The 21,329-nt window shown below is 37.5% G+C and overlaps 1 protein-coding gene and 3 long non-coding RNA genes across 4 annotated transcripts; 2 read left to right on the forward strand and 2 right to left on the reverse strand.

Moving 5' to 3' along the window:
- The first annotated feature begins 1,405 nt into the window (after positions 1–1,405).
- On the forward strand, positions 1,406–4,817 carry LOC144648090 (uncharacterized). Its single transcript, XM_078507725.1, has 3 exons — positions 1,406–1,948; positions 2,859–3,035; positions 4,299–4,817. Exons 1-3 carry the CDS (start codon positions 1,406–1,408, stop codon positions 4,815–4,817), a joined length of 1,239 nt encoding a protein of 412 aa, XP_078363851.1.
- A 666-nt stretch (positions 4,818–5,483) lies between these two features.
- LOC144652079 (uncharacterized) lies at positions 5,484–8,073 on the reverse strand. The gene is made up of 2 exons (XR_013570446.1): positions 7,981–8,073; positions 5,484–5,956 (listed from the first exon to the last, which is right to left on the reverse strand). It is a non-coding gene; the product is annotated as an uncharacterized LOC144652079 (long non-coding RNA).
- A 1,864-nt stretch (positions 8,074–9,937) lies between these two features.
- On the forward strand, positions 9,938–12,144 carry LOC144652076 (uncharacterized). The gene is made up of 3 exons (XR_013570444.1): positions 9,938–10,336; positions 10,459–10,620; positions 11,970–12,144. It is a non-coding gene; the product is annotated as an uncharacterized LOC144652076 (long non-coding RNA).
- A 4,957-nt stretch (positions 12,145–17,101) lies between these two features.
- LOC144652078 (uncharacterized) lies at positions 17,102–18,239 on the reverse strand. Its single transcript, XR_013570445.1, has 2 exons — positions 18,059–18,239; positions 17,102–17,400 (listed from the first exon to the last, which is right to left on the reverse strand). It is a non-coding gene; the product is annotated as an uncharacterized LOC144652078 (long non-coding RNA).
- Between the last annotated feature and the right edge of the window lie 3,090 nt (positions 18,240–21,329).

Raw genomic sequence — 21,329 nt, forward strand, 5'->3', positions numbered from 1 at the left:
CTTCACTGAAAAGCTTAGAAAATTTACCATATACTGCATATATCATGATTGCTCGGCGAGACGGTCAGTTTAATTTATTTTTACAGTGAGACAGAGAAACGAGTCAAATAATTTTCCTCGTTCAATCGAGCTTCATCGATGAATCATGAAGCGTCAATCATAAAGGATTTTCAAGCTGATCAATCAAAACTACCCTGTGAAGGTGAATACAGATTATTTGTTTTTATCTTAAAATTGTATTTCTGTTTTCGTCAAATTAGAACTGTAATTGCAATATTCTTTAACAAAGAAGTTTTCTTGCTTTTGTGCTCGAAATGTCAACTCGTCGAGTAGCAGTTTTGGTTTCAATCCGAGCAAGGGCCGTGCGAGCAAATATAATTTTATTTCCATAATCTTGTTGATGAACGATTACTTGTGAGACTCAAAAGGTGAGCCTCAAAGATTTTTACGTCAACGAGTGTAGACATCATGTAATGTACTCCCCCATGTTTAGAAAGGGTAAAATATTTCGTCTTCGTATATTATTTGAAAATACCTGGCAAGCAAAAGTTTTAGGAATTTAATTAAATAACCGCGCAGACTCGAGTGGAGGAAACACTCGTTGAAACCTGACTACAAAACGCAACCCAGAAAATATACAATTTCTTGCATAACTTTTTTTTTCATTTTAACGGACTTGGTTTTATACTGAGAGCTTGCTTTTTGCCCTTTAAATGAAGCCACTGGGACGTCTTCTTCGGTGAGAGTAATTTTCTTTACCTCCATCACGATTTTCTTGGGCAAGCGGGCTTGATGACGATTCAAAATTTCCCGCGAACCTAACTACAACTACCAGAAGTCTTTGCGCTTTTACGTCATAATGCAAATGGTCTAATGCAAATATTTATTTGCGCAACATCCTTCACGGCTAACCGCAAAACCACTCACTCAGTATCGATCAACTCAAAGTCACTCTGGTGAGCTTTTACTTAGCCGGCGTCGCAAGAAGAAATTGTTTCTTAGTCGAACTATACTCTCGGTGGTTTTTGTTGTTGTTTTTTTCTTCCCGACCTTCTTCTTCCGCTTTAGATACAACTTTATTTATAGACTGTGGCACATAATTTCACTGACGGAACAGACGAACAACCCTTTTGTTCCCTTGGAGGTTGGATTTATTGATTTTAATTTATTCTCCAATGCGATGAGATCACTCAGGACGTGCTTCTTGCCAACATGTCGTGACTTGACGTCATTTGTCACGCCCTGTTGTGGCTGAAAAGGAACTTATTGCAAGTGGTTTCCACTTAGCTGACTCGTATTAAATTTGTAAAATGCGCATTTCGTAGCTTCATCATGCTTAAATGCAACCAATTGGTACATAACCTTGATCTGTAGCCACTGAATTTCATTCCTCGCTCAATTAAGTATGAACACCACAAGCTTAAAAAGGGATCTCAATTCTTCTAAGGAATCCGTGAAACAAACATCGTTGTTAAAAAGGGTACAATTTGTGGTGATTAAGAATTTCTTGTCAATCTGTCTCGTGTGCTTCGTTACTTTTGGAATTTTTGTTCCGAAGCCGGGCGTCTTCTTCAGTGAGCTCCCAACCCACTACATCTGCATAGTTTTGATTTTCTTTCACAGCGGAGTTAAACTTAAAACGGGAGAGATAAAAGATGTCTTGAAGTCTTTCAAGGCTCTCTTATGGGGAGTTGTATGCATTTTGTTTGTTACGCCAGTGATAGGAGGTAAGCTTACCGGATTGTTGCCGTATGCGTCTGTGGATTTGCCGACTGAAAATGGTTTGGATATGAGCAGCAATAACTCGGTTAATAATACGACTCAGTCTGCGGATTGGTCAATTGGAGATCACGTGAGTGTTGGTTCAATTCTCGGCCCAACTTTATTTCAAACAGCAATACAGATTTACTTCATCGCACCATGTACCATATCAGCTGGAGTTATACTGGTGAGTTTTGCTGTTTTTGTTTATGTTTGTCGATTTGCTTTGTTCTTTTTAGGCTTTGTTGTTAATGATGCTACTTATGTTGTTGTTGTTTTGATTAGTGAGATAGCGATGGCGTTGTTGCTGTTAATGCTATTGTTGATGTTTGTTGTTGTTGTCGTTGTTGGTGTTAGTGTAGCTATTAAAGTGCTGCTACTGTCCTTGCTGCTCATAATTTTGTTGTTGTTTTTGTTGCTGTTATTGTTGTAGTTGTTGTTGTTGTTGCACCATAAGTCGAAAGACTAAGTCGTAAAATCTCGACAAAGTCAGTTGTCTTTTATTTTGATTTATAGCCTCCTTCAATTCCTTTTAACGATTTTTTCTTTTTCCATGCTTTGCCTACGATAGTAAGAGAATCTCGTGACATTATATATTATATCTTTTAAGCGATCTCTAAAAAAACATATGGCTTAAATTAAAATAACTTTAGTACCTGTAATTTGCGACATTTATTATATATTTTTAATTTTTACATGTAAATATTAGTTGTAAATATCGATGATAATTTTTAAGTTAAGAGATTTCTAAATATATTTTTTTATCTATAGATTGTTTACTTTTTCACACGTGCACTTTCTAACGAGAAATGCATGTACTCTTTAGTGCCACATGTATAAATAAAATTTGATTTGATGATTGATTAATTGATTGATTGATTGATTGATTGATTGATTGATCAAATTAGTAGTGAATTTGCCATTGTCGAATTGAATGACATTTTAATTATAGAAAAAAGTTCAAGAGAGTGATTTTTCAGTTTATAAGACCGTCTTACTGGTCCAGCTTAGTTATACAAACAATACCAGGCGCCGATTCTCTAAAGAATTATGTTATAGCCCTGTCCCTTATGCTTTTATTTACATTGTCTTTACAGTCAGCCCAGGCAGGAGGAGCAGTTGCTTTGGCTGTCATGTTGACGGTCATCAGTAATATCACAGCAGTTTTCACTATTCCACCGCTCATAACATGGATAATAGCATTTGACAATGTTCAATTGGACCCCATCAAACTATTGATTAAGCTTATCTTAACAGTTCTGCCACCGTTATTGGTAAGTCACATTAACGTTTTCCTTCACGCTGGTGTCCCTGCATGGCCATGCTTACGGTGTTACATCATCAGTGTTTAAAGAGTTCTGCACCTCTTCTTCATTTTGAGCTTAAACTTCTAAATGTTGAAATATCCATTAAACGATAAAATGTCAGCTATACAGCGAGCAAAGGTGACTTCTTACCATTATAGAGAAAGTTTTGACTATAAAACACTGAAAGAATCAAGTTTAGTTCAGAGAAACTAAATTCAATATCTTGTCCTAAATTTGTCCATTTGTACCTCTTGTTGAATTATCGATACCTCAAATAGCGTGAACTAGAAAGATCAATCACAAGCGTGAACTTGCGTGGCCTGGCGTTATCGTACGTGACCTAGCGCAACCAAGCGCAGCTATTAACGTGACCTAGCGTGACTTAACTGTCGCATTGCGTGATATTGCGTGATGTACAGAAACCTACCGTGAGCTTCAATCTAATGTTTTTGGTCTAAGGAAACCTTTTTTCGATCAGAATCCTGGGTTTCGACAGGGATGATGCTAAGTAACCTGGTGGCAGGAAATGCAAGCATGATGAGACATTATTTCTGATCGGTCATTAAGAATTGCAGATTGATCATTAAGGTCATTGCCCTGTATTGCATTGCGCATCCTTACTGCGCAGAATTTTACGCGTATTTAGTGCGCGCGCGCGCGAACATCAACAAAATGGCGGCTTTTTTGTATGTGGCTTGGTCCGCGAGAGAAGTAAATTGTCACTTTCTCCTAAACGAGTGTGGTGACCTATCAATTTTTTCTCATATTTTTGGTGTAGCGATCAAATTCTTTCTGTAAAATGAAAACAGATCAATTCATGTGTTTAAAAAATAAATTATCGCTAAAAAAGTGTACTTTGGCAGTACTCGCAGAGGAATTATAAAGGAATTATATGGAAGATACAAGGTCTTCCTGCTCCTAAACGAATCTGGTGACCCCCTTTTTTATTTCAAAATTTAAGTTCCCTTAAAGTAATAAACCAGTAGGCGAAGTTTGGTTAAAAAATTGTGTTCAGTTCTATTTCAGGGCAATGACCTTAACATTTTCAATATGCAAACTTATCGGTTGATTCCGACGCTTAACATCAGTTTCATGAAGCGAACATTGTTCTTATCGACCCTGATCCAAGAACACACTTCAACACCCCGTCCAGGGCTCGGACCCAGAGCTCTCGATGCGGAGCGTGTCTAATTTATTACTGAACAAAGCTTTGTTTCCTATCCATAACAGGTTGGAAAAAGTGTGAGGTATGTTCCTCGTGTAAAGCCATTTGTCATGAAATACAGCAACACTCTGAAAATGATCAGCATCGTACTGTTGAGCATGGTACCTTGGATTAAAGTCAGTCAAGCAAGCGATAAGAACGCGTTCAGCGGTGTCTCGGCTGGGAGCATTTTTGCTGTTCTTGCCTGGGGTATGACAATGCATATTCTATTTATTGTTATCATCCTCCTTCCATCTCTGCTTCTCAAACTGGAAAAACCTGCTCTGAAGTCCGTAGTCATTATGGCCAGTCAGAAATCCATGGCAGTCGCTGTGACCGTCGTCGGGTATCTACCTTTCACGCATGCTCAACAGGGTGTCATCAGCATACCAATGATCATCATTCATCTTGGAATTCTTGTGAGTGATTCATTTTGGGCTTCCTGCTGGCTTGCAAGGGATGACAAGAAAAAGCGACTTGATATGACTAATTCTCCGCTTAGGGAAAATTTACTGAATGCTGACATCAGAGAAACCAGTGTTTGAAGAAGGGCTTGAAGGGGTCAAATGGGAACTCCGATTTTTCATTGGGAAAATCGGATTTAGGTCACTGGGACTGGGATTTGGTCACTGGGAATGGAAATCACAGCCAGAAAAGCAATAAAATATAATATGCTGGGTAATGGAATTTGGGCCAAATTTGGGCTGGGGAAACAGTCCCTGTTTTTTTTCTTAAATCGTACGCCTACATCAAACCCTGTTCTCATCCCCCGGACCCCCCCCCCCCCCGGCTGCATGGTTTGGCACTCTCTCCGGCCGCTTGAAGTATTATGTGCCGGATCTCGACGAACACGGGAAAAAGAGGAGACTGTTAACTTCATTCCATATTGTATTTGTGGAATTCCACTAGTATAATTGTAAATGCGATAATCTGATCGGTAGAGCTACTCGTATACTCCCAGCCATTAGAATGAGCTCGCGCTTCCTCGGAATTTTTTGAAGAATAATTATACTTTATAATGCGGAAATAATTGGGCCTACCTGACTGACTGACTGACTGACTGACTGACTGACTGACTGACTGACTGACTGACTGACTGACTGACTGACTGACTGACTGACTGACTGACTGACTGACTGACTGACTGACTGACTGACTGACGTTAACGTTTTTTCTCACTCAACATTAATATAATAAAGTAAAGCCACTGATGGTTTGTGACAATCATTTATTGCATCTTATAAACGCCATGTTACAAAGAAGTAGGATCTGTTTATTCCTCATATAAGCCGCTACCCTCTCCTAAACGCTCGAAAGATACTTCAAAGTCCGGCAAAGGCCTTCTGTTTCTCTTGGTAACAGTGAAGGGGAACGAAAGCGTCTTCTCTTCTTCCAATTCCGCATTCCAGTGTTGATTTTCGAGTACAAACTCTGTTTTATCGTTGGAGGATACTATTCTAGCCTGCCAGACTTCTAGTCTTCTGATTGGCTCGGAGAATTTAACGGTCAGCCTCCATCCGTCTTCAACGGCTGCAGCTGGCGTGATCTTAAACGTGCCCCAAAATTGTCTCTCGTGTTCATGTCGCTTCTCCCATTCAGCTTCCTCCTCGGATTTCAATCCAACGACCAATGAGAAGACAGCAAGCACAAACAGGACGTTACGCATGCGTTCCATGGCTCACAGCTGTTGGTGAAATTATAATGCATAAAATGTTAGAATATTGAAGGGAGTTTGTCACGGCTAAGTTAAGTTTATTTTATTCATTTTTGCCAAATACTTGCAATGAAACTTCATGTTTGCAAAGAAATTACTTATATGGATCTTAATGACAGAACCGTAGCTTTATTGCAGCCAAATGTGTCTCCCGGGCGTTGTAATTTAAAGTAAACGAGACTAACTTTGAAAACTTTTCAGCCCAACAATATTTCAAAAACCCATATCGCAATCCATTATTAACTTTGTCACTTTTGTCCATTCGTACCTTCTTTTGTATTTGCTGTGTTATTGAAATGTCCCTTCACTGTTTTAAGAGGTTATTTTTATATTTCACCGAATTTGATGGTCATTTTCTATGACTAAATTCGGCTTAAATCCGTGTCAAAGTCCCTAAGGCTTTAAGTGTAAGAGTCCATTTTTTTTTCTTTAGATATTAATGGCAGGATAAAGACCATGGCGGTGTTTCGTATCTTTTGCCTCGCAATGAAATTGTGACCTGAGAACTTAATATGCTAATGGTTAGCGCACCGGACTCGAGCGGTCCGGGTTTGAGCCCTGGCCGGAGTAACTGTGTTTTGTTCATGGGCAAGACATTACTTTCGCATGCTCCTTTTCATACAAGATAATGCATGGAAACTGTTAGTACATCCTGACAAAATTCTAGGAAAAATTTTTCGATGCACTGGCATTTCATCCTAGGGATGTAGCAATACTGCTAACCGCTTCACGCGACAGTGTCAGCTGATGCAAGACCTTTTATTTTAAAATCAGCTTGATTTTAATGAAAACAAATGTGTGATTAAACTTGCCCTCGAGTATTATTTGTAATGGTATAATTTTTCTTTGCTAGCTTACCCTTCAACTTCTTATTTATTTAATTTCCAGAGTGAAACTCGCCAACACATTTCTCATTTGGCTCAGAATTGCTATCGTTTTTCCTTGTGTTAATTTACTCTCTTTTTCATTTCTGATCACGTGACGAATAGACAAAAAATACAAATGGTCTAGAAGGAGTCCAAGCTATCTGTTGCCGTCTCGATTTTTTTTTTGGCAACACCGTATCGGAGTCTCGATTTCTTTTGCAAGGCTAGGAAAGTCTTACCCTCGCCGGAAAGATATTAGCCTCGACGTCTTACAATGTCTTTACTATTTGCCGCCGCTTTTGGTTGTTGTAATACATTTTCAATTCATAATGAACATCATCAGCGAGTTTCGGAAAAATTGTTTCATCGAGCAGTGAATATTAAATCGCCCGTTAAATTTAACCCGGCACTTCTGCACAAACGGCAACATATTCGTACATTTCAGTAAGGAAATCAGCTTCGGAAAAAGCTTAGGATCTCATTATATATAAATTTATTTGCTTTTCTCTGTTACGTTTTACCCTGAGGCTCAGGCTTGTTGTCATACACCATCAAACTATTAATATTTCTCTTCGATCGGTGTCTTTATCAAATGAGTATTATCACAACACAAAACTGCTAGAGTATCGTCGGAAAGATATAGATAAATTGCATTTAATTGTGCTTGTTGAAGTGCTGGCCTAACCCCTAGGCGGCTTGAAACATTAAGATGGTCTGGATGGTTTTCGCCGAACATTCGAGCAATACAGGCAAAAATAAAGTTACCAAAGAGATCTCATGGCATGGTAACAGTTTGAGTATAGCTGACAAAAAGCTGACCCCGCCAGAAGAAATGGATTTTTTAAATTATCTGCATTTCAGTTTAAACGGATGTTTCACACCAGTTTAAAACAAAATGGCATGCGTTTTAAACGTTTTTACGAGGTTTGACTTTAATTTTCTCGAGAATGCTTTAGAGTTTTATCACAGGCCGGATCACTAAGAGAATGAATTTCAGTGAGATGTTTCAAATAGTATATAAATTGTTACCGAACTATAAGTAGATTTTTGGTACTTAATTTTTGCACGCATTGCTTGAACTTTCACCGTAATCCATCTTAGCTTTTTCTCAGAAATTCTAGCACTTACCTTTTCTTAATCCTGGTTCTGAGAAACTCCGGCCAGTGAACAGTTATCAGCTGTTGATATATGTGAACAGAAAAATAATAAGTTAAGTCTTTTATATTGTTTTGCGGCCCTCTTAAAAAATATTGTATATCGTCTGGTCAAATATACGTTCAGGTTTTTAAGTGTTATGTTAACACGTTGACCCAACAAATAACTCGCCGTGGACATAGCGTAAATTAAACTTTCTTAGCAATACAATTCGCAATTTTTGCCTTGCTTGTGACATAGCAGCTAAACAAATAGCTGTCGAATAACAGACTTCTAAAGCCAGTTTTGCATTGAATTACTCTTTTCTTTTCTTTATTTATTTTTTAAAGTCGTTAAAATGCCGTGATTTCGACATGGTTAAATCTGTCTTCTCTTGACAATCAACGGACAAAGGGCTAATTTACAGAAAAAATAGTTCCATTAGCAAGAACAGTTTACCCTCCGGACTTCGCGCTATTTTTTTTTTTTTTCCACCGCGCAGGAATACCGCCAATCCACATTTGAGAATAAACAAACGGGGAAAACGAACGGTGCTTTGGGGAATCGGTGCTGACAACTGTGTTCGTTGGAAATGTAACAATGATAATAAAATAGTTCCTATATCTAAAGCAAAAGTTTTGTTATATTTGAAACAGTCATTTTACAACAAAAGGAACAAAATGGTGTTGTTTCATGTCTTCAGTAAGACGTCGAATTGCTTTTACTGTTCTTTGGGTTCGGTATTACCTGAGTGATGAACAATAAATTTTACGTTTGGAGGCGATGGCCTAATGGTTAGCGCGTTGGATAGAGCGATCATGGTCTGAAGGCTGGTAATTGTGTTATGTTTTCAGCCTTGGGCAAGACAATTTTGAAAGTCTCATAAATGGTACCTAGCCTCGTTTCGCAAAAAAACGGTTAAGTCTGCGTATGAGACTAGTGGCCCATCAGGCCGGATCTTAACCCGGTTTCAGTAGCTAGCCTCTTTTCGTACAACAGAAAAAAAAAAAAAAGGTACTAGCGATCTGTTATATGAGGACAGGCCTGACAGAATGCTGGTGAGTATAAACCTTTGATAGACTAGCGTTTCATCTTGGGGGAGGGGAAGATTTGCCTTTTCAATCGGATTTTCAAATTGAAAAAGAAACTGAAAAGTCAACAGTGGTAGAAAATTACCATAATGCCTGAGTTTTACTTGTCGTCAAATACAGTTCTTTTGTAAGCTTCACTTTCCAAACGAGTTACTTTTAACTGCCATTTTGTATCACTCCAACGTTTGAATAAAACTGGCTAAGTATGTACCATGTTTATCATTTCTGTTTGACTAACGAAACATCTGTTTACAAAAGCACAAAAGCCACGAAGTAGTTCGCGATCGTTCTCACTTTTGATTCACCAAAGAAATAAAACCTTTGTCTGACACAGAGCAGTTGCTCAAATAACCGTTCAAAGACATTTAAAAAGCGCCATTTAACTTTGTACATAACTTATATAGAAACACTATTAATACGTAGTCCATCATCAGTCCATTTCCCCGTTCAATGAGGTCTATTCATGTGTGTTTACTTCATGTGTTCCCCCATTGTTAACAGAGGAACCAATTAAAAATTCAAGTAGAAAAAAAATAACGAATTTTGTTTTCTATCAGTGTCCGTCAGGATAGCTCGAGTGTATTCATTTTCTCTGCCAGCAGATGGTGGTTTCTTCAGAATTTCATTGACATTAAAACTTTTCGCCTTTTTAGCTTATAATTCGAATGTTTAATTAACTGGTAATAGGACTTTGTGTCGAGTTCAATGCTGTCTGTAATGGGTTTGTATTCAAAGTTCATACTTCTGAATAAACAAATTAGACTCCCGCTACGCGGTCGTTCGATTTTGCTAATCATTCGTATGTTTACAGACCAACTTGGACTCAACTCAGTCATTTTTTGAGTAGCACATGGGCATTTTGTCTGCGCATGCGCCAGATAAATCAGAATTCCAGATCGTCGGCGCCATTTTCAAAGTGTGAGCGCGCTTCGGTGGATTTTCAGCTGAGTGATCTACGCACTTGGAAAGCTTTCATGAACAGATATGAAAGAGAATAACATGTTTACATAAACGTCTAACACTATGGATACTCGTGGTGTTTACCGTGTCTTCGGATGAGGATATTTTGACGATCAAACTGCGAACAAAACAAGAAAAATCCGCCAAACAGTGAAGTTTGACTTTTGATTTACGAAAGTTCAAGATGTCCATAGGAGACGAAAGACACCGAAGGATAATCTCAAGATGTTGAGGTTCTATGGGCTTAAATCATTGGTTATACTGTTAAGACGATCGTCAGATACACGGCCCTATTCAAGGTAGGAAATTTGGAATTTGATCTGATTTTGTCTCCACTTCAAAGCGAATTTGCATTTTCTTTCCAACCGCCCCCAAGTTTCAAATCACTCCAGACAACATTGTCTTTCCTTTCTCTTTACAGCCGTATAGGACTCCAGGCTTTAAAAAATGTTCCAGTGTGCAAGATTTTAATCTTCTTATGAGAGCTTTTGGTAAAGTTTAATTCGGCAAATTTTAGTAGTTTTTCCAAGCCGTGGATCACAGAGGTCTTTGGTCTTGCAGCTCTACAAATCTTTTGCACAAGGTATGTAGTGATTTACCTTTGCCGTGGTTGCAGTCTCGTTATGTCACACTTTGACTTAAATTTATTTTTTCCTTCGTTTTAGTGGGAATTTTGTCGTTGCATTTTTTTTGCCTTCAAGTGCTCTCTTGAGTAAAAACAAGTGAAAATCTCTTTTATTTGACTCGCCCCCAAGTTCCGCAATACTATCAAGACTTTCTTTGCTTGTTCCTCTTTCATTATGTCTAGTTTATTTATCCAAGAAAAATGCCTGCACCTTATTTTGTGAAGCAAAACTTCTGGCGTTTGCAGTCGAAGATGGTCATTCTGTGTACGAATATGTAGATTTCGAACCGAATGGCGTAAGCTTTATTTCATTGGAATGCCTCTTACTTGCAAACGACTAGCAATACATAGGAGCTCGCTCGATTTTTATTTTTTAATGACAACGGTAGTTATGCAAGGAAAATGTTTGGAGAATGCAGTCTGGTTTATAGCAGAAGGAAATGTTTTAATTTGGAACAGTTTCAGTCAAAGTTGGCCTTTGAAGCTTAATAAAGCCCTTCACTAAGAAATTAAGAATTTTGTTGGAGCTTGAGCTGAAACCAATAATTCATTGCCTTATTGCAGTGTGTGAATATTTATTTTAAAATATTGTACTGTTACAAAAGAGTTGACAACAAAATACTTTCACTGTTCCTTGTTTATACATGTGTGAAATCCTTCTCTGTTCTGTGCAGTTGATATTTTTTTTAAATATATTTTTTCTTTTGACACAAAGTGAATACAAAATAAATGTAATCAAGTTAATTCCAGAATGAAAATTATACAACATTGGTACGTTTGCAGAAAAAAAGTGAATATTTTTTAACTGTTAATAGCCTAGTCCAAGTTTACATGACTACTGTCTAATTTCTGTCACTTTTCCTGTCCAAAAACAGTGTTTTTCTTTAAAAATTAAATTTTTCAGCACATCATGGGCAATAGGTAAATTGCAATAAATACATTGAGCAAATAGAGGCATACCTCCCTAAAAGAAGCCTACCAAAATGTACATACATGTATTTCTAAAACACAAAATCTTTTTATAATAGCTTTTTGCCAATAATTGGCAAAAAGCTATTATAAAAGAAATAAAAGCAATGATGTAATGGCAAAACAGCAAAATAGCATTTACCGGTACATGTAAATAAACAATTATTGTTTATTTACATGTACCGGTAAATGCTATTTTGCTGTTTTGCCATTACATCATTGCTTTTATTTCTTAGACCTAGTTAACACAGCCATGTTTGCTCTGTGCAGCTTCTTGGAAATACAGTTTTTAAGAAGGGTGAAAAGAAACTAACAATGTGTTCTCTATACTGTTTTAGGGAATGCACAGCAGGAAAAATTGTTGGGACCGTTGACAGAATGGATGGCTGCAATGTCAAGTTCGAGGGCAAGCTATCATAAATACAACTTTCTCCAGAAACTGAAGTAGATGGAATTGAGTACATGGAATGATCATGTGTAATAAGAGAATGTTCCTCAAGGGTGTTGACCAGATCAGGAATGGATAATTTGCAACTTATGAACTTATTAACTGACTGGTATATAATTGGTCTACAGTAAAACAGGCAACTGGCCATGTAATCTCCAGGCTGAATGGCGACAAACGTTCTCATATAATTACCTAAGCCTCTCCTAAGCATATGCAAATTAAAATATATACATTCAAAGGGTTATCCTTGTGTGTTAGCAAACCCTGTAGCACATTTTGATTAATAAATGGAACTGTTTCTGACACTGCTGTTGTGGTATTACCAGTTGTATTTTGTGAGTTAAGGGGACAATCTACCACTGTCAATAACATTGTAGTGGATTGTCACCTTAACCGTCCAAATTATTGTACTATTCATGACCATTTTTTCGTCTTTTCCCTATGCTGAAAGAGAGCACAGAATTGGTGGAACCACAAAGTATATGGCAGTTGTTATGGTTAATGCTGTTGCTTGCCACCCAAACTCTTGTAGAGCTGTCATTCTCATTTTTTTTTTTTTTTGCAACTCTTAATTCTTGCACTTTGAAAAAACGGAGCACTAAGAACAACCTATTAAAACATTTTAAAATACAGAAAGTAAAAACACTTAATTATACCACCGCATTTTATTTTACCTTTTATGAAGGGAAATGCAAAAATGTGGCCTGGTAGGGTAAAATGGCAGAGGAGTGTCTGTAAGCAGTGTTGATCCCTTCTTTAAGTTTCGGATAATTGTCTTGTGTGAGCAATGATTCTTCCAGTTGTAAGCAGAGGGATTTTAAATGTAACTTTGTTTGCATTTTTGCATAAAATGTTTACAAAAAAACTGTCATGACAGTGGGAATCATCTGAACATACTCCATGGACTCTAGCATCTTTACTTAGAAGAACCAAACAGAAGTACTATCAATTTGGTCTATAATATTCAAATTTAAGGAGTGTCAATGCTACCTTTTAGCCACCCTTACTTTGTCTAAATGCCCGACACTTAAAAGGTTATTTTAAGCCATAGTTTAGCAACCAAACAACAACAAGGTCCTACTTCGCTACACTTGAAAGGCAAAGGTTACTTGTTCTCTAAGAAAGTAGTTTTCTCCAGGTAACACTACAACATCTCTAGCACTATTTAGTTCAGCTTCTTGACAAAAACACTGCCATTTTTTTTAGCAAGTCGTCCTGGGGTATTCCCGTTCATGCTAACAAACATTCATTAAACTAAAGACAGGCATATTACTTTAATTTCTTTACTCCATAATATGCTTACATAAATACATCATTCGTATTTGCGAGTAAATTCCTGGCAGCTTTAAACTGTACCTATAGACGAGGTTGTACGCAGAAAAAAACTGAAAGAAACTAAAATGTCTTTCCATTCCGTCTATGTTCTTGAAGAACCTTCTGTAACCCTCACAGCAGCTTCACAGAGATCTCCTGGTCTGCAGACTTCCACACCGAAAACAAGGCTTGAATTCATCCGCGGGTTTTTGTATTTCTAAAATTAAATTACTGCGACTTTTTCTACACATATCGCACGGCTGTTCTGTGATTTTTTCACATTTTTGGCGATTGAAAAGAGAAGACGAGACATGAAAGAAGTTCTTTGCGATCGCTGCACGGACCGCCATGTTTATTTTTGAGCAGGCGCGTTTCAGCGGATAACTTCATGAAATCCCATTTGCTACACATGCGCAGACAGAATGCCCCTCTGCTTTTTTGAGTACGACTAATATTATTCATAACTGTATCACACTGAGTCACATTAAGGCATATCAAAGATGCAACCAACCAACCTCCAAAGTGAGCAACAAAGATATTAAACACACAGCGGTCAAACGCAAAAATGACGTCACCTCCGGTTTTCGGCGCCTCGAACTTTTCTGAGAATTTGTCTCGAAAGTGTGCAAACTTTTGTAGGAAATTGTTAAAGAAATGGTACGGTGAAAGAACAGTTCAAGCTGGGACACTCAGTGGAGATGAATTATCAAATTTCCAATCCATAAGCGGCGTATAAACCTTAACTTTCCAGGGACGGCGTTAACTTTTGGCTTTTAAGCAAAAGTTTACGGAAAATTTAAGACTTTGTATGGAAAATTTTGGCGGCAATTACACACGAACTGCGCACGCGCGCTGCGTTTGACCGCTGTGTGGATATTAAATAAGATATAAATAGCATCGAACTCGGAAAAAAATCCGAGTTCCAGATGGGATAAATCTAAAATAAAAAAAGGTAAAACTCCGGAGTAAATAATGCCTTTAAAAAGTCATCCAGGGTGGGCCGGGAATTTCGACTTTGGAACGGCTTGAAATTTGTTGCTAGTTAGGGTTTGGATGTTCAGACGACGCCGAACTTTTGCAGCTTTTGATGTGACGATCCATGCATCGTGAAGAGTATTTATCATCAGACGTTCAACACGGCGGCATGGAAAGCCAGCCTTAAAAACAGCCGCAGCAAAGAATTTGAAGCTCGTGTTTAAATGCCTGATTCCCTTTATGGAGCGCGCCTGCAGGGAATCATGGTAGTTGTATATATTAATCGCTGCTAAATCTCGCTTATGGTTTCATGAATACAAATACAATGATTCCCTGCAGGCGTGCACCATAGAGGAGATCGGGCATTGGTAGTATATTTGTCCAAAATGTCTGATACCAATTTGTAACAAGTATTCGACCTTCGAAAATAACAATGATACTGAGAGATAAGCCGGCGGAAGCCGTGTGGGGTATGGAAGTGTGTGGACTGAGCAGCTAAGCATATCAAGATCAGTGTGTTCGGCAATATTAAAGGAACTTTTAAGATCCTGAGCAACTTTTTTGAAAGAGAGCAACTTCGAACAAATTTTCCAGAAGTAAGCACAGTTTCGGCTATTTCTAAGCACAACTTTGAACTAAAATGCTAGAATTTTTAAGTTTTAATCATTCCTTGTGAATTATGTGGTCCATGTAAAATTTAGAAACATGTTATTTTTATATATCAAAAGCGCCTTTTTGCTAAGAGGAAAGGGTAGATGGCGCCGGGGCGGATAGGCTAACTATTGACTATCCTGTGGCGATGAATTCCAAATATGCATGTGTTGCAACAGAACAGAATGGCAGACGGAACGTTGTCTTCTTCGAGTGACGGCAAAGAAGTGATAAAAGACCCCATTCAGTTTGCAATAGACAAAGGAACCCGTCTTTTGGAGCCTGATAGAGCTTCTATTCCCCGAAGGCGGAAAGAAATCTTTAATAGTGGTAGAAAAAAATTAAACATTAATTTTTCAGAGCAACTTTTTAGATTTTAATAGCAACTTTTTTACAATTTAAGCAATTTTTAGCAACTTTTTGGCATATTTTGAAGCAACTTTTCGACAGTTTAATAGGAAGACAAATCTGGATATGCCTGTCTGCCGTAGTCTGAACACTGTTGAACTTTGCCTGAAAACCGCTGACAATATTGATTGGTTTTCATGGAACTGTATTATTAGGCCAAGTAAAAAAAGTAAAAAAAAAAGTTTCTCTTCCGGATTCTATAAAAAAGGGAGCGGGCGAGCGCTCTTTTTTGTTATTTGTTATTTAATTTCCTCCATCGTCAAATTCTCCAGAAGCGAACTTGCAAAATAAATCCTGACCTCTCCAGTACGGACCTAGCGTGCCGAGGCTTTAAAATTTTGGCCTGAATTCGTATTAAAACGCAGACAAAAGCCATGTCTTACAGAATTTTCTTTGTACTTAATTGAGGAGCAACGCCTGTTGGTTTTTGTTCGTTTCAACTTTACCCAATAACAAATATTAAAAAAAGAGAAGTGGCTCCAAAAAAAAGAAGCGGGCGGGGACGAGAAACATTTTTTTTAACTTGGCCTTAGGAACAGCTAATTTAAAAGTTCGACGTCGGAATTAAAAGGTGTACTTTTGTTAATTTGGGCTGGTCCAAATTCGAATCATAAGTTCAGCTCATGAAAAGTTCGACGTTTGAGCCGGGCCTAACAATGCAACAAGTTTACAGAGCTTTGTGTTGATTGGCTGATCTCTATCACATGTTGTCTTTTCTTGGATTTCATTGGATGAGACAAACTGTCCTATTTTTCTTAAATAGGACAGCTTCTGTATTTTTAACTGAAAGTCTAATTAAAGCTTTCCAAAATTAATCCTTAATTGGACAGTTCTCAGAAATAAAAGGATAATAGTTGCGCTGGCAATAGTTATTTATTTACGTTCTAATTCGCTCTTTAATTTCGCTTTTTAATTTCCCATGCATTTGTCTATAATTTTTCCCGCGATCCGCGTCAATTTGCGTAATTATAAACTTTATTTTTCGAAGTATACTGAATGTTATAATGATAACCAAAAGTATATTTACGATGTATATGCATCTTTAAATGTTAACTTTATAAATCAGCAGTCTTTAACCCTATTCAGACCGGGCTTTTTTTGGTCTTTTCAGACCGGGGGGGGGGGGGCGGATTCCGCCCCCCCTCCGTAACTTCCAGAATATTTAAGCAATCACAATGAAACTTACAGGATATATAGTATGTCCCAAAATCTATCTTTTGCTATATGTCACGTGGGATGATGACGTCACATCACGTGACAATGACATCATAATGTCAAAACAGCCGCCATCTTGGATCCGCCATCTTGGATTTCGAATTTTTTCAAAACGTCAGAAAACCGCCCAAAATTACTGGAAAATACTCAAAACCAATAAAACTGTGCTTAAAACCCGTAAACAGATGAAAATAATTGCTTTAAAGTTATTTTTCATTAATAGAAACAGGAAAATTACAAATTTGGGAAAACATGCCTGTCAAAATGCCGTTGCCATGGTGACGTCAAGTTTTTGACACAACAACCTACCCTACCAAATTATTCCCAGATAAATTTTAGATAAAGTCCCAAAGTTTGGCAGCGTTTGGTTGAATATTAAAAAAGTTATAAGCGTTCAACGTCGGCGCGGGCACTTTCCGCCCCCCCCCCCCCCCGGTCTGGATAGGGTTAAGATCAAAGTACATTTCAACTGCTTTATTAAACATAAGTTACAAAGTAAAACCGTTTTAACCGGCTACAGTGACACGTTTCGTAAAAATAACTTTCAACATAAAAATATTCCATTTTCAAACGTTTTATTTTGATTCCATAGGGCAGTGTATTTCTTTGTTACGTTATCATTGATGAAGATACTCGTCGTTCCTCTTGTTCGACCACACATAATCAGTGTCTGCATCACGTAACCTCTGCAGTGAATCTGAGTCGCCACAGTGCTCGAACGCGAACTGGCAAAGATCTGGAACAGTTCTCGTTTTAACCTATCAGCAATAAAGCAAAAAAAAATTAACCAAGTTAGTAGCCATTTTCAAGAGAGTCTTCTAGTAAAAAAATAAATGATAAATTACCTTTATTTAGACACGGTGAGGATTAAAGGTAGAAGCTTGTGGGGCCGTGTATTCCCGATCGAATTGGAATTGAGAAGTGTTGGATTTTTTGGAGGGAGGAAAACCGAATTACCCGGAGAAAGACCCTCGGAGCAAGGATGAGAACCAACAACAAACTCAACCCACATATGACGCCGAGTCCGAGATTCGAACCCGGGCCACATTGGTGGGAGGCGAGCGCTCTCACCACTGCACCATCCCTGCTACCTAGTATTACATATCTTGCGTTGGTGTCGGTCCTTAACAGCTTAAAAGCTTCAGGAAGAAAGCTCTAGTTTTTTCTTTTTAAACGATTAAATGGTTTTTAATCGACGAGCTATTTAAGAAATAAAGAAAAGAAAAAGGATTAAGTCAGGGATTTAAATCTTGTTTAAAATGTCTAGGCTAGACATTTTGAACAAGATTTAAATCCCTGACTTGGTTCATTGATTGGTGAAAGGGACTCAAAAAACCTGTACAATGAGCACTATACATTTTATAGTAAAACTCATTTGTTAGTTTAAATTAGTAATTACTCAGAAGAAATGTTTACCTTAAAAGCTCTTTTACCAATTCGGTGATTAGAATTAAACGCCTCTGAGAGCACGAAAACCGACGATAGAAGGAGAATGCAAAAAATGGCAGGAATTAGCCTTGTAGTCGCCATACTTCTTCACCCAGGAGATAGATGTGAGTCTTCCTTTCAACTTGCCGAGAAGATGAGTCAATGATTTTCCAACCTTTCCTTTAGCATTTTATACTTTTGATCTACAAAGAATCACAGCAAAAAGACGTTCGCATCCTGTTCCGCAGATCGTGGCTAAGTTAAGGCATAGGCGAATAATGTAATGAAACAAAGAAAAACAAAATACCTCAACTTATCTTTCTGGCCTAATAAAGAGCTGTTATGTGTCCTCGAGGCAATTCCGTTCTATAAAAATACCCCGCGGAACATGTAGGTTTGCCAGACTCAATTTAATTTTCGGTAAATAAGGAGATCAAAGTGGGCCGACGAAAAAAAGACTTTATGCCATTAACAATTCGTTTGTAATTTATACTGACCCTTTTTTGTCACGGAACAGTTTCAAACGCAGACACCACTTGTTGCTGTACAAAGTTAATTCAAAAGATTAAGAATTATTTAAATGGTAAGAGGCTTATTTTATGATTAATCTATTTGATAACTGTTATATATCTGTCGTTTGGAGACATAAACGGTACAGTCTTTGAGTCCATTAATTATATATACTGTTTGACTTGTGAGTCTAGCATATGACTGCTTTTATAATAGTGTATAATAGTTTGATTTTACCTCATGAAAAAAGGGGAAAAGTTCTTTTAAATAAAAATTTGCATTTCATCTAAAAAGCTTCCTTTATGAATAACGTTTTTGTTTTTTGAATGAATATCGTCAAAAAATATTACAAAGCGAGAGTATTTTTAAAACAGCGCTCCCACTTTTCACGTAGGGGGAGTTGAATTAATCAAAAACGAGCAAATACAAAAGAAGTGTAAAAATATAAACTAAAAGCAGAGAAGGTCTCCTTTTGCTAAAAAAAAAAAAAATTGTGGTTCTCGAAAATTCTTCGTTTTGTTTAGCAAAAGTCACCTGTTAACTGAAAGGGATTTAGGAAGGCTTTTCAAATCGAACTGAAATGGAAAAGGAAGTTAATCGCATTGTTAATAGCCGACGGCCCCGCACGGAAAGAGAGAGATAAAGAAAATTAACAATTATCATTACTCTGTGGGCGATAACTCGTAAGCGTCGATGACTATTAGTGCTCCACATGCAAGCTTCTTCCGTAAAGTCGTCTGCAAACATTATATTAGGAGATTTTCGGGTAACAAGTGTAAAATTCGTGTCTGTGAAATTTTGTTGATTTGGCAGGACAGACAGAAGAAATTTCGATCAAACTTCAATAACCTGCACAACTTTATAATCCTCAACCTTTTAAACGAGTAAACTGAGTATTCAACTCATGTGCCATTATTTGTGCTTACCCTTTTTTTTTATTAATTTATAACCTCTTTGTACATGTCTTTGTTATTTCAGAAAAAAATAAGTTCGATTCAAGGCAAACAATTCAAAGAGTCGTCGAATGAACGTGTAAAGTTTCTCAAGAGCAAACGGAAATTTGTCTCTGAAATAAAAAACAGTGTTACCAAACAAGCGTTACAAAAGGGTTCTAAAATTTATTATTGGCTGAAATACAATTATATTTTCCCCTTTTTTGTGGTTGCTCTTTTGGATTCCAGCACCTGAGTTCTTTTTCTTGGAGGGAAATGCAGACATGTTAATGTTTAACGATCAACATCTGACATACTGTTAACAGCTTTCAGTTCGTTTCCAATTGTTTTATTAACGTTTCGGCCAATCACAGAGCAAGTGATTTCATGCGCACTTTCAAATTTACTGTTCTCCTTATCCACTGAGCGAGAAGTGTTGCATCATAATGGCTGCGGTCACATCTACGACGTAACTAAAGTTTAACTATAGTTAGCCTCAAGTTACGTGACGTCATACCTAACTATATTTATTCTTTCTTTCGTCTTTGCGGTCCCCCCAATCCAGTTAATTATCTTTATTTTTTTTAGGTTTTTAATAATTTTGTATTTTAATTAGTTCAGACAGCCCTTGTTTTTTTTTTGTGTCCAGTTGTTCCTCTATTTTTTTCTAATTTTGCACGGCATTTCGGCCTTGAAGAGAATAAAATGAAGTAAGGATGCTAGAAACCGAAGAATTCAAGCTTTGTTTTTGCTAACACTGATGATATGTAATTTCTTGGCATGTTGTTTTTCTTGTTTTCCTTCCCTTGGCGCTTAGTTTTGCATATTTATGTTCATCTCGCACGTGCGAAAAGAATTGTCGCTTTCTGATTGGCTTTTCGTTTGTAAACTTAAGACTAACCCATGAACCTTGCTTGGGTAACTGCTTGGGTATAACTATAGTTAGTGTGTATTGTTTTGGATCAGCGAGGCGTAAATTTTCTAACTATAGTTAGGGCGAACAGAGAAGCGGTCACATTACCGAAATAGCTAACTATAGTTAACGCCGTCCTAACTATAGTTAGCAGTCTAGATGTGACCGCAGCCAATGCTAGTTAGTACACGGCCCACAGGCATGCTGTGCTACCGACCGTGTCGAAATAAAGGATTTTTATTATTATTGTACACTGCACGCATGTCAAAAGTAACTAGCTATAGCTGTCTTCTTTATTTTTTTTACTTTAATTGTCGCAATCATTAACAAAAAGTTGAAACCGTTGGGTTTAAAAGAAAAGGTCCTGTTATTTTGTTTATTCTACTTAATCGTAAATTTTGTTTTTCTACGCTACTACAACGAAACCCTCAATTTGCCAATGTCAAACTATTGAATGAAGGCGAGAAATTCCAGTCGCGAACAATAATATTTATTTTAAAACACATATTGAAAGGACTGAGAGGCAAAAGATGAAAACTATAATTATCGCATCACCACTGAAACTATTATTAGCTTAAGAGTACGATTATTATCTTCTGCCAATCGTTACTGCCGGAGATTAAATAAACTAAATAAACTTAAGACTCGCGTTTATTGACCTGTATTAAAAAAGTTTTTTGAGTTTTCAGCAGGTGCTATTGACAATTTTAACGGAGCGGAGCATAACTGGGGTAAAAATTTCGAATCAGAGTAACCCATGTCAGCAAGATTCCCCTTTAGAGCTTTTTCTTTATTTTGCTTTCTTTACGCCTCACGCAGAAATGCGGTTCCGTCAATTTGGCGAAAAGTTATAGCGCGAATGAGTGCTTTCAGTTGAAAACACCCCTGCTTGGTTTAAGTACTG

This window comes from Oculina patagonica, chromosome 4 (assembly GCF_052425735.1).
Source record: "Oculina patagonica isolate OP01 chromosome 4, crgOcupat, whole genome shotgun sequence".
Taxonomy (NCBI): Eukaryota; Metazoa; Cnidaria; class Anthozoa; order Scleractinia; family Oculinidae; genus Oculina; species Oculina patagonica.

Excerpts from the sequence above, each read along its gene's own strand:
- LOC144648090 (XM_078507725.1), top strand. The coding sequence starts at position 1,406 with ATGAACACCACAAGCTTAAAAAGGGATCTCAATTCTTCTAAGGAATCC. Across the intron at positions 1,949-2,858 it reads TATCAGCTGGAGTTATACTG|TCAGCCCAGGCAGGAGGAGC; the intron begins GTGAGTTTTGCT and ends TTGTCTTTACAG. Across the intron at positions 3,036-4,298 it reads CAGTTCTGCCACCGTTATTG|GTTGGAAAAAGTGTGAGGTA; the intron begins GTAAGTCACATT and ends TATCCATAACAG.